Below are 12514 nucleotides of genomic sequence, written 5' to 3' on the forward strand. Positions count from 1 at the left end.
AGTCTGTGGGATCGCGGCTGTACCTCCTGCTCTCGCTGCACAAATCAGCCTTGACACCAAGTCCAGCTTCCTCTGAGCCCAGTGACTCGCCAGGTCACTCCCACCGAGCCCCTGTCAGTCTGGAGCTCCTAACGTGGCAGCTTACCAAATATAAATGATCGAAAATCAGAGACGGCTTGTCCATCTGCCCCAGGATAAGCAGCATTTCATTGTCTATAAATTCCTTGAATTCCTTCAGGTTGCAATTCATGTGTTTCTCCAGCTCATTTCGTATCTGCAGGACACAAAACAAAGGATGCCACCTAGAATCACGTCTGTTCAACAGAAACATTCGCTGGCACCCCTTTGCAAAACAATTTTTCTGTACTTCATTAAAAACAGCAAGAGGGATTCAACCTTTTGGAGACAAGGAATCTCATTGTGGCATCTCTCCAGGTATTCTAGGGCCCCAAATTTAAGATGTGTCTATAAAGCTTTCAGATAACACCTGAGTACAAAAAAAAACGTATTTTGGGGTACACCTGTTTCTTAAAAATAATTCCAGAGATAAAATCAGACCTTGGAGAGCAGCTAACAAAAAAACATGAAACTCATTCGAAGCAAGAAGTAACTGCAGCAGTGTTGGTGAAGAAAGATTTCCAGTATTCTCCCTTTTAAAACACGAGGTGTTGCCATCACATGTGTAACTCCCAGGGATGCGCCGAGGAGCGAGCGGCTGCAGATTCGGCGCTCGGACATCGCTCCGTGTGCCACAACCGGCTGTGACGTGGGTACTACCCCAATCCCGCTCCGCTGGCGAAGGAACAGGCGCTTTGTGTTTAAATAATCACACGCTCGTTAGTGAGATCTTGAAAAATGCACTTGGATGGTGGAGTTACCTTGACTTCCCTCCTGGGGAAACACGTACAGCAAAGCCAAAGAGCAGAACCTTACAGAACAGGTGGAAATACATCTCAAACACCACGGTCACCTCGTCACACGGTGCATCCTCATCAGCACAGCCACTCTCTGGAAACGGGGTCCAGCAGGAAGAATAAGATAGCAGGAATTTATATATTTACCTCCTTAGAAGTCACATTTTCCAGGTCTTTGCTCATCATGATGCTCCGGAGTTTGGCTTTAATGAGCCGTTCTGTTCGTTCCCTTTCGGTTGGCCTGAAAAGGGGAATAAGGAGAGAATATCTCCAAACTGGCAATAAACAAAGTGCAAGTCACACTGTACAAAGAAGCGCTAAAGACTTGCATTAAAGCAATTTTTATGAGAATAATGGAAGAAAAACACGTGAAAACATTTATGAAGGAAGGAAATGAACTGCTGAAGGAAGAAATGGGGGAAGGAGAGATTTCTCTTGGGAGCCAAGCCAAACTCTTCTAATAAAATTCAGAACTGACTTGTCGACGAAGAGGGCTGGCGAGTCGGGGCGGGTGGACTCCAGGTCCTGCATCGCGTTCCACTCGTTGATGCAGCTCTGGTCGGAGCTGATGCAGCTCTCGTAGTACGTGGCCCAGACCAAGGCCATCCCACCTGGGAAGTAGTTGTACCTCCGAGCCACCTCGCAGGCTTTGTGCAGGATCTGTAAAGCAGACCTGTAAGGGTGGAGAACAAATGTGCGCAGGTGTGAGCAGCGGGAACGGACAGAGCGGGATCGGAGGGATTTTCACAGAGGAAGGAGGTTTTCGGCATCGCCTGCTGCAGTTTGCTTTGTGAGAGCCGCAGATTTATGGTGTCAGAGTTCAGAGAGGGCACAAACTGCACCTTGGAGACATTCTCAAGGGTCAGTCCAAGGCAGAGGCTGAAATCTTCTCCTGATTAATGGGCAAGCACAAGGCACAAGTCGCTCTGGGATCTAATCATTAGCTAACGTGTAAAGCCAGACCAAAGGAAAATAAAGAACATGGATGATTTTCAAACCACCTTCAGCAAGGAGTCAAATGCATATTTACCAGCATTCTTGGCCCCTGACATGCTCCAGGGACAAGACCCAGATTGGGTCATTTGTTTTTGCAAATTCTAACATTTCTTTTTCCTTCCTTCCTTCACTTTTTTTGTCCTTTTTTTTTTTTTTTCAAGGCTCTACTCCGAAGATGTCATTGTACTGAACACATCAGCCACATCTAAGGTTGCCAACAGGAGGGGCTGAGTTCAAAAATGACAGGAACAAGAGTTTCATTTGCTTCTGTACCAAACCATCCCTGGCACGACACCACTCTCTACATCTGTATCTTCTCCCTAGCAGATGCCGCAAGGACGGGGATCTCTCGAGGCTCCAGCAGGAGCCAGCAAACCGCCCAGGCCAAAAGAGACGCAGCTTTTCTGTGTGGGGACGGGTAGGAGCCTCTCGGAGGAGGAATTTGCTGGCACAGCTGCTGCTGATTCAGCCACCTCTGCTTTGGCGTTTTGGAATCCCCGCAGACGGGAGGAGTGACAGGAGCTGAAAGGAGCCCCAGCAGAACCTGGGGAACGCCAGATCAGCAGCGGGTCCCCAGGCTCCTCCTTCAGCCAGTCAGAAAACGTGCAGAAAAAGGAAAGACTGGGTTGGCAGCCTGATCAATTCACGTTGGTCTTTCACATTTATTCTTCTCACCAGCACCATTTCCCTTATATTAAAGGGCACACAGCTGCTCCAAACGGAAGCAGGAGGTCCTGGTTTGGAGATATTTTCATTGTTTTTTTACAGTACCACTATCTGCTGACACAGGGAAGCAGCATCTCACTAAATATCAATTATGGAGAAGGCTAAAATGCAGTTTGTTTGGTTTTAATTTATTCACAGAAATGACAGTCTCAGTAAAGCTAATTAATGCACATACCACATGGCTTGCACCGATACCGGCTTGAAGATGTGCATTCTCCCCGCAGTGCTCACGCTGAAGCCACTAAAAGGAAAAAACAAAGCAAAACCAGTTAGAAACTGCTCTTCTCTGCATCACGAGCTGCTCTCTACCAACAGCTACTGCAAGGCAGCCATAGGGGCACTCGCAGTCAGAAAGAATCAGGGATGAGAATTTGTATCACCGATTTTCCAACATCTTCCCAAACAAGAGCGGCAAGTGGACACCCTTCCCGGCGCCAGGAGCGGGAGCTCCACCCCGCCAGTGGGATTTCAGAACATTCTCTGGGTGCCACAGGTTCCACCCAGCAGCTCGAGGGCAGCAGGACAAAAACTCACTGTCTGAACGAGAAAGCTGTGGCCACGAATCCAAAATTGGAACGTCCTCTGCAAGGTGACGGGGAACCTCTCCCAGAGCAGCCCCCACGTAGGGAAGGACATTCACATTTATCTTTATAATGTGGTTTCTTACCCATCACCATCGAGGTGGATTTTAGTATCACTCCACAGACGAAGAACCATTCCAATAGTGCAGCTTTTACTGGAAGAGAGATAATTACACAGGATGTTAAATACATGCCACAATGCGGTCACACCAATATCCTAAATTATTAATACTCTTTAATTTTTAAAATCCTTAAGTCTTGCTCTAGTAATTCCTAGTGATATCTTAAGCCTCAAACGCCCAAGGACACCAGTAGCTGAAGTCTAAAGGTCCCCGCTGGCATCAGCACAGTGGGGAAACATCCCAGAAGCAAGAATTCGATGATGGTGGTTTGGAACCATCAGCTCTTCTCTCCGCCTCCAGATCCTGCCAGAAAGCGCCACAGGATTTGCCACAACATCTTTCCTGCTCTCTCCCCAGGACGGGATACAAAAGCAGATCACGGCGATCCGGCGGCAGAGATTCGCTCGCTAAACCGCGGCAGAACGCGAGGCTGGAGGCGGCGGAGCAGCCGCTGGCCCTGGGCAAAGCGGGGCTGAGGTTCTGGCAAAGCGCACGCGTTCGGCTTTTCTTCATCGCTCTGGCCGGGAGCAAAGGCAAAAAGGGATTTGATGAGTTCACCTAACCCACAAGAACATTTTCATTTCAGAGATGCAATCTGGCAAGGAAACCGTGCCACAATGGGGGTCTGTAACTTTGAACTAGTAAATAATTAAGCTACTGAGATATTAAAGTTTTAAAGGAAATTGGGCTGCATACAGCACCAGCCAGTTAGCAAAGAACTCCGATTTTGTTTTGTTCTTTTCCTTGCTTTTTTAAGCTTTCAGCTGCTTTCTATAGGAGATCAAAGGATCTGACAGGCCGGTTTGAACACACATGTGGACAATGTGCACTTTAGAGCTTTGTGACAAAAAATGGTTTTTATTAAACACATGTAAAAGGAATAAACACACAAAAGCGCCCAACTAGTCAAACTGTCAGCAGTCGGAACGCTTACAGCTCAGCAGCGACATTTCAGCCCCAACCCAGAGCCACCAAGTCACTCAATGAAGTCACTAATCCCAAGTGACTTCTTTATGCGTGAGACTTACCCTTAATTAACAAAAACTTCGGCTTTCAACAGAGACAGTAACTGAAATGGCAGCTGGGATGGGTTTGTCACAACTTTTTCATCTTTCCTCTTGTCTCACACCAATAATCACCAGGAGCAAATTATTGCAAGGTTGTTTCCGATTTGAAGATGACAAAGCAAACGTTCACCGCTCTGACACATTAAGCGGAATTTCCTCCATAACACTAACAGCAGTAATTTAACAGCAGATACATGACGCAGCAGCAAAGCCAATGACAATAATCTTATTAGGAAGGCATGGCCAGGAGTTTCCCTGCAGGTCTCACCGCAGAGCACAAGCTCCCTCCTTCCACTTCTAGCGACAGAAACAAGCACTAAGGTTTTCCAAAAAGAAAAGAGAAGTCACACTGGCTGCACCAGCGCAGCTCAGCAGCCTCCTAAAACAACCGGAGAAGAGACAACAGCCTGGAAGCTCTGACTTCTGGCTCCAGCTCTGCCAAACCAGCCTTGTCTCTCCAAGCCAAGAGTTTTTCTGCCTTGGTTTACTCACCTAGAACTGAATAATGCAAGAGGGTCTGCGACAGCAAAATATTTTATTTGCCTTTCAAAATATTTTGTGCTCTTATCAGTTAGACAAAAGCAACAGCTCATTACCGACACATTTGTTTGTTGGTTTTGGAGGTACTCTGGCAGTGTTGTTTTTTGATATTATTTGGAGGGGGGCGGCTTGGTTGCCAAACAGCTCCATTGCATCATACCATCAACAGACCTGAAGTCTGGGGGATAGAATAAGTTCTGGTTCTGCAAACGTGCCTGCAAGAGCGTTTTGTAGCGAGCAGACAGCAGCAGATGAGGAGGATGTCACAGCCCCACATATGGATCACACGTGTACGTCTTGTCCACAGCTGCCCAAAGAGCCCAGAGATTCCAAGGAGACTGAAAGCTTTCTGGAACAAAACACCACCCTCTCACCCTCATCACTGATCAGAAACCTCAACAGTTATGTTCTTTTTCTCACTAGAGTTTACAGATACATGAGAACTGCTGAGGGACAGCTTGGTGTTGACAGGCTCCCAGAGAACCCAGCCTGCCTGATTCCCGCAGACATACCTCTCCTTGCTGGAGAAATCCACACCCAGCAGAATGTTCTCTTCCGTGTCCTGTCGCCCGCTGCTGTACACAACCACCATGTACCGGACCCGGTCTGTCCACACACTTTCCAAACGAACAGCCTGGGAAAAGGTCATGGAGCTCTGCAAACCAGCCTTTGGGTAATCATTACTTTTATAGCTGCCTGATTTTTTTTTTTTTTAAGGTGTAATTGTGCCCAAAAGCTTTATTTAGTTGCAGTATGAAATACACAGGGAGAGATGGTCCATCCTCCAGCAAGGCCAGTTGCCAGTTCGACTTGGCATCAAGTGGGGAGTGCATTAGTTAAAATAACTGCCCCAGTTCAGAAAAATACTACCAAACATAACCTGAAAATTGGTTCTAAAGAGCTTCAACTAGAAAGTTGGTAAAAACATGCACTGAACTGAAAACAGAGGCAGGTTCAGAGGATTCTTCTACTCACAAGCCTTCACTGAAATATGTCAGTCATGCTGGAGAGGATAATCAATAAAGCCTTTTCCGCAGTGACTTCTATAGCCTCTGCAGATCTTTAAAAGAAAGCCCGGCCCCATTTGGATGCAATTCAGGACTGACTCAGGAGTGTCCACCAGCACCAGCAAGCTCCTGTCTCTTCTCCTGTACTACTGTTTGTCGGCTGACTGGAAAATTAAATCTAAGCAACCAAACACATCCCAGAGAGACCAGTTCCCTGACTCAACTGGATGTAAGGATCAGGGTAAGAGAAGCGGACAGGAGAATGCGGCAGAGCTGGCAACCGGCACAGATTTAGCCAGTTCTAAAAACTGGGATTTGCCAATGGTTTTCATGAACCTCTGCAGGTCTGCTTCAAACGCCTCCAACAGAAAGGAGAACAGGAAAATGCATCTTTTCTTACCAGTTTGATCCTGTCCTCACAGCGAAGGAGGTTGATCATCACCTGGAGGTGCTGGGGCAAGTCACCTGCAGAGAACGCAGAGAAATAATCAGAAAGGGTCTTTCACTTGCTGCACGAAGAATGAGCAGAGTTTTGACCTTTAATGAAATTGGATGTCCCTAAGTTAAAAAATACCATTTAAGGGAGGCCCATGAACTTTGCGGTCCCAGAGAACACTAACTGAGCTGCTTGGACGAGCATTATGTGGCTGTGTGAGAACCTTATGGCATTTGGAAGCTACCGAACATTTTGAGACCACCTGTGGTTGGCACAAAGGATGATTTTCTTCCCTTTACAGCATCTCAGAGAAGACACAAATATATGGGCACTGAGGACAGAGGAAGAAGAGGCAGGAGGAGCAACTCTGATTTAAAAAAAAAAAAAAGGAAAAAAGGAGAAAAGAGAATCTTTGAGTTGTGAAACTCAAGTATCGTGGGTTCAGCCCCATGGGCCTTATGGAGGTTTTACGTGAACAGGAGAAACTCCGAGGAGGAAGGGCTGCAGGAGCAGCCCAGTTTGGGTGATGGGCCCTTCCATCCCCAGTGCTGCTCACGCAACAAGGCCCTTGGGCTCCAGAGCTGTGGGGACGTTCGTGTTTGGTGAGAGCAAGCAGAAGGAACAAGGAATCTACAAGAAAACAAAACAAGTTCACATCTAATAACTGGGTAACACACTCATAACTTTCCACAGAAGATAAAATTCCTTCCGTAGGATGTTTGCTGGTATATGAAATTGCTGACAATTAACGAAACCCAAAGCCAAGCTTGGCATTCAAACAGCCTCTTTGTGCTCGGAGTGTTTACGGAGCAGCAGACACACAGTACCACACTGTGCCTTTCCCACATGCTCCTGCACTCCAAACGCCCCGATGATCTTATTTCTTCTGTCCCAGTAATCACTTATTCCAACATTGCCACAGACGTAAGTCATAAGAACACTGGGTAAGTGGAATCCGCTGTCCTGAACCTCCCCATCTTCTTATCAATCTTATCAATCCTCATGTTTATCCACTAAACAAGTCTCTATTTCTCCCCACCAGTTTGCCACACTGGAGGGGAGTGGAGGAAGGAGGACAGTCTGTTTTTAAACCATGATAAACTCTTACAGGCCAGACTGTGATGATTTAACAGAAAAGGGGATTTTCCCGAAACCAGGAAAGGGGATATAGGGAAACCTACGTTTATCCAGAGACCCAAATCCCGTTAAAACATTCCTCACTCTTAGTTGCAGCATCAATCAAAACCAGCAAGAGGCAGTTTCAAAATACCAGACCTAAAAGTCTCAAGCTTCAGATGGCCGGAGGCTGGGAGAACCCTTAGAGAAATGTCCCCGCTGCGCTGAGTCAGCGCCTCGGTCGCTACAGAAGAGGTGGCAGAGCCCTGTGACTCAGCCCATCCAACTTTCCTTCCCACAGGCCAAAGGGGAAGGCAAAGATCAAAACGCTGAAGCACAAGTGACAATTTTTAGTCAGGGGAAAACAGGGATACAGATTCAGCACAGACCCCTGGCTTAAGATGCCATTGTGTGAGGATAAATTTCCGCTCTGGTTGCAGCTCCAAAGACTGAATAACCACACGTTCCCGTTCCAATCAAGCGGGTTGAAACCCTGGTTTTGCTGAGCAGGTTGTACAAGGCCCACTCTGACAATTAGAGGAGTCATTCACCCACCCACGCATGTTGTCAGCCTGTCCGGAATGAGCAGCAAAGCAAGAGGGGAAAAAAGAAGTCAGTAGGTGATTTAATCCACTACCTGCATGTTTGTGAGGATGCTGGAGACTTCGCTGGCCCTGGGAGCTGTTTCCTTGCTGTAAGAAAAGGGCTGCGCCTTTCACCATGAAAAAGCTCTCGCTGAGGCTGGAAAACAAACGACAGAGGAAGTCAATGGAGAGGAAATATCAGCAAAACGTGGTCTGCAGGCCTCGGGAAGGGAGGGCTCCTCCTCACTAAAACACAACAGGAGTTTGCCACAAGAAGCTGCTCCCAAAGCCGGATCCCGCCACTTGCACGGCACGGCTCCAAAATTGTTCACAGATTATTCATGTGTCATTTTCCACCAACATATTATTACTTGGCCATTGCAGGAGATACTTGCCTGAGCTGTCATGGGCTGGAAATGACTTTATCATTTGATTATCATATTCTGTGACTTAAAACCAGGAGAGGGTAAGACTTTTTACAGGCTTAGGCCTGTAAAATGACTTCAGATCAGGTTCCGAGTCAATCAGTTCCTATTAATTCCAGTTCTTGAGATTTCTTTGGAATGCAAAAACAAGAACATGCGACCATAGGTTGTGTCTATAGATTTAGAAAGGAAGGGAGGGCAGACGAAACCTGCACATCATAACAGAAAGGAAACTGCAGTGAAACCTCAGGGGAAAAAACAACCGACACAATAGCAAAGACTTTGCTTCGCTCTGGCAAACGCTGCTGATAAGGTGGCAGGTCTCTGTGTGACAAAATACAGAACAATATTTACACAGTGAAATGACACACAGGCCCCAAAACACAACTAAAGAGAAGGCTGAACAAAAAATCATCAGTAGTTGCAGTGAGCACCAGCTCGAGCCTCATTACCCAGTTCCATAAGGCACTTGCATTTTAGAACCAGGCTTGGACATAAGCGGTAAAGTTCGCATTTCCCACAAGGCTGAAAATCAACATCTACTAAGCTACCTTTTAGTTGCCACAGTAACTGCTTGCACAGCATTTCCTACACCGCTCCAAACATCACAAGAGACATTCCTTCTTACAAAGCCCAATTTTCTGCCGCCCTACACTTCCAAACATAGATCATCATCAATTACTGTCTGCTATCTACTAAATATAAATGCTCCATTACGAGATTGTGCTACATGGGAGTTACTTATGCTACAGAAAATGATCCCCCAGGAGTTACTACTCCCAGTGCTCGTCTATTCTTCTGTTACTGGGGTCTTTGCCTTTGGGCACAAGCGAGCGCTAACACTCCGCTCCACCTTAGTACTTTGTGACAACAGACACAAATTTCATGTCCTTTCAGCCTTTGCTGCAAGTTCAGCTTTTCTGTTCTCTGCGAACACAGCCAAGCTTCCCAGGCAAAGCTTCCTCGCTTTTCAACTGAATCTTCACGGTGCAATATCACCAGAAAAATCTGCATCGGGCTTAAATTTCAGCTGCTTTTAGAAAGCGAACTAAAAATTTTCCCCTAAGTTCCAGGCTCCACAAGTCCTATATCAGATCGATAAAATGCCAGCAGGAAAACTGTGCCCTAATTAATGCAAGTTATTCTCCGTTGACACTCACCCCGGCAGCGAGTTGTGTGCGGGCAGGAGCCGCCGAGCTCCTCGCGGTCGGTCCCGGTGATCTGGTGATCTGCTCCGCGGGGCACACAACCCAACGGCGAGAGCCTCTGCGAACGGGAACCTGGTTCATCCCATGAGGCAGCCAGGAAGAGCCGGGTTTCCTTCTCGCGCCAGATCTCACAGGAAAGCGTTAAAAAAAGGCCAGAAGCGACCCAAAAGTCGTGACGCCAACACAATGTATAGAATACTCAGATACCGGCTTCACGCACGCTCATCTGGTTTTTCAGCAACACGAAGGGAATGGTTAGATAACGCACAAGGAAATAATTCACTAGTCCTGTCCCAATAACTTTAGGAAATATTTCTTTGGGAAAGTGAAAAAATATCCAAAAGGATATTCTTTTATCCCTAATAAACTAGTAAGTGGGATTTCTACAGCTGGAAAAAACATGGAAAAGACAGCACTCCTTCCCAAACACATCGGTAACTCCTGCTCATTTTGCCTGATATTCTCCCCTCCTGCAATCCAGAAATCTTTCCCAACAAAGCAGAATATTCCCAGTGGCAGGTAAATGAGAAAGCGCTGCAGGAGCAGAAAGCAACCTCAGGAAAAGGACAACTCTCATCACGGAATTGTCACAGTGTATTCATCTGCATCGAAACGAACCAGAAAGCCAAGGCAAAGAACCTGTTGAAAGCAAGATTTCTTTTTAAATTTAAATATTTGTTTCCTAAACCACGCAGCTTGCCATGGCTTGGGCTGCCTGTACCCCCGGCGCTGCCTGATTTCCACATAAACTCTCGTTTCCATAGGACCGGCGCGGTGCTGTACGGAGGTGACACATCCAAATGCCCCTCTGCAAAAGTTCATATTTCACACCATCCTGAAACAGCAACGTTAGGCGGCACCGTCCCTTATCTCCGCCCTAGGAACACTCTTTGCTCTCAGTCACTTCACACAACTGCACTAAAATACAGCGAACAAGACGTGAGAAAGAGGCAAGGTGCAATTTTCCAACCCGGTTCTAGAAAACTCTTTCAAATCCTGCAGTTCCAGTAAACAACTAAAACTCCAGCCTTTTAAAGTATCTCCAAAAGAACAGGAAAATGCTATCATTAAAGAACGTCCCAAACTTTTGACCCTCGGCAGCAGTGACAAATGCCCTGGTAAGCAGCATAAAAACGAGTGGCTTATACATACTAATTCGGAGCGGTTTTCTTTGAACAGCAGAAGCATTGTGCCGGCCCAAGAGTCAGACAGAAGTCAGCGAGTTCAAAAAGATTCATAACTAGCTGTAAAACTCACATCCTTTTGCTTCTAAACCCATAAAAATGAAAAGAAAAGAAGGAAAAGAAAAAGTTGACCATATATTCTGTGCGCAGCAGAGAAATCGCGTCTGTTGATGCTACCCGGGAACTGGATGACTTTTACAGAACACTGTGTCTTCCCCTGATATCCTGGCTTGAAAAAGCACTTGTCCTAACATCTCCTGATGAAAGAGGGCCATTCAGAAGGGGAAAAAACCAGCTGAGGCTCGTCTAATCATTTCCCTCCTCCAGACTTGTTTGTTTGTTTGCTTCATCTGAAGGCAACGCAGCATCTATCAGCAACCCGTCGCTGTACAAAGTCCATATTCCCCGCGACAGGACTAGATAAATAGCATCGTATCGACAAACGCCTGTGTGTTTCTTTACAATTAAAACACTGCATGCCTCCGCTGTAATATAGGTATGACAAAGGCCTTAGTTGTCAAATTAAAATGCTTCTTCGCTTACTGTGCAGCTACCGCGGTTTGATTTTCAGTGACTCACAAGTTACTGAGCTCCCACCGAACAACAAAGTCTTTCAGGTGGTTCGGTGTTTATTTGTTCGTGGCTGGATATAACCAAAGTCACTGAAGGCTCGTTTCTTACAGACCCCGGACTAAATCCTTCTCTGGGCATAAACCACAACCGCGCTCGCATCTCCCCAGCACCGCCAGCCTGGCCAGGGGCAGAAGCAGCTTTCTGTTGAGTTTTCCCCTGGAATGCACAACAAAAACCTCCCATTCTACCCCGGGATGCCCTTCCAGGAATCCCAACCAGCACAAGCTACCGTACAGGAAACGCTTCAAGGCTCTCAAATAAATGCAGAGCTCACGGGTTTTGTCACAGCCCTGGCATCCTGGTGCTCCGGCACAGCTGCAAACCAGTCCTAGTTCTACTCCATAACCTCAGCTTACCAAACTAATGCCATTTACCCCCCAAAAGGGGGTAAAAACCTACACTTACAAGCATTTGGGAAATGCTGAGGGGACACAGCTACGGCGCTTTGCTGTCCGTAAAGCTGAGGCCATCTGCACCTGGAGATGATGCTCTGCAGCCACAGCACCGCTGAGCTCAGGCTCCAGCTTCTCCCGCTTCACCGCCCCTTGCTCCATCCGTTGGCTCTGTGCTGCTCAACTTGAAGAGAAAATATCTCTTCCCCTTTGGGAAAGTTCCAGAAGAGCATGGCTGCAACACGCATCAATTCCATTTCAAGTTGCTTAAGAACACAATAGGCAGCGCCTTTTCATCGTTACAAAATGCCACCCCCCAGGGCCAAAAATAATGGCACCAAGCAATCTGTTAAAAATACTGCATTTTGGAAAAAGAGACAGAGCTGCTCGGGTTACCGGACAGACAGACAGAGCTGGAAATCAGCTGCCAGGCACAGAAGGGTTTTCCCTGGGCTGTTTGCTTTGCCACTGCAGCTTCGGCTGCCGTGTGTCCCACCAAACCAACCTTCTATGCCTCGGGAGTTCCCATTTTAATGGGAAATCTCACGTAAGACGTAATCATCTTGCAGGATACAATAAAATA

The 12514-nt window shown here is 46.9% G+C and overlaps 1 protein-coding gene across 4 annotated transcripts in view; it reads right to left on the reverse strand.

The window, feature by feature from the left end:
• Positions 1-12514, reverse strand: part of SSH1 (slingshot protein phosphatase 1) — a 33618-nt gene that overhangs the window by 9877 nt on the left and 11227 nt on the right. Inside the window, exons 1-9 of one of the 4 annotated variants that reach the window (XM_082066259.1) lie at positions 10875-10975; positions 8143-8246; positions 6354-6418; positions 5459-5580; positions 3304-3372; positions 2812-2877; positions 1393-1587; positions 1062-1155; positions 146-274 (exon numbers count right to left, since the gene is read on the reverse strand). In XM_082066259.1, the coding sequence (XP_081922385.1) occupies positions 146-274; positions 1062-1155; positions 1393-1587; positions 2812-2877; positions 3304-3372; positions 5459-5580; positions 6354-6418; positions 8143-8246; positions 10875-10960 (930 nt within the window). In that variant the 5' untranslated portion in view covers positions 10961-10975. Of the gene's footprint in view, positions 1-145; positions 275-1061; positions 1156-1392; positions 1588-2811; positions 2878-3303; positions 3373-4367; positions 4863-5458; positions 5581-6353; positions 6419-8142; positions 8247-9674; positions 9875-10874; positions 10976-12514 lie in introns of those variants that run through there. The other 3 variants (XM_082066260.1, XM_082066258.1, XM_082066261.1) reach the window with 3 other exon arrangements.

Source organism: Streptopelia decaocto (assembly GCF_964273445.1).
Source record: "Streptopelia decaocto genome assembly, chromosome: 15".
Lineage (NCBI taxonomy): Eukaryota > Metazoa > Chordata > Aves > Columbiformes > Columbidae > Streptopelia > Streptopelia decaocto.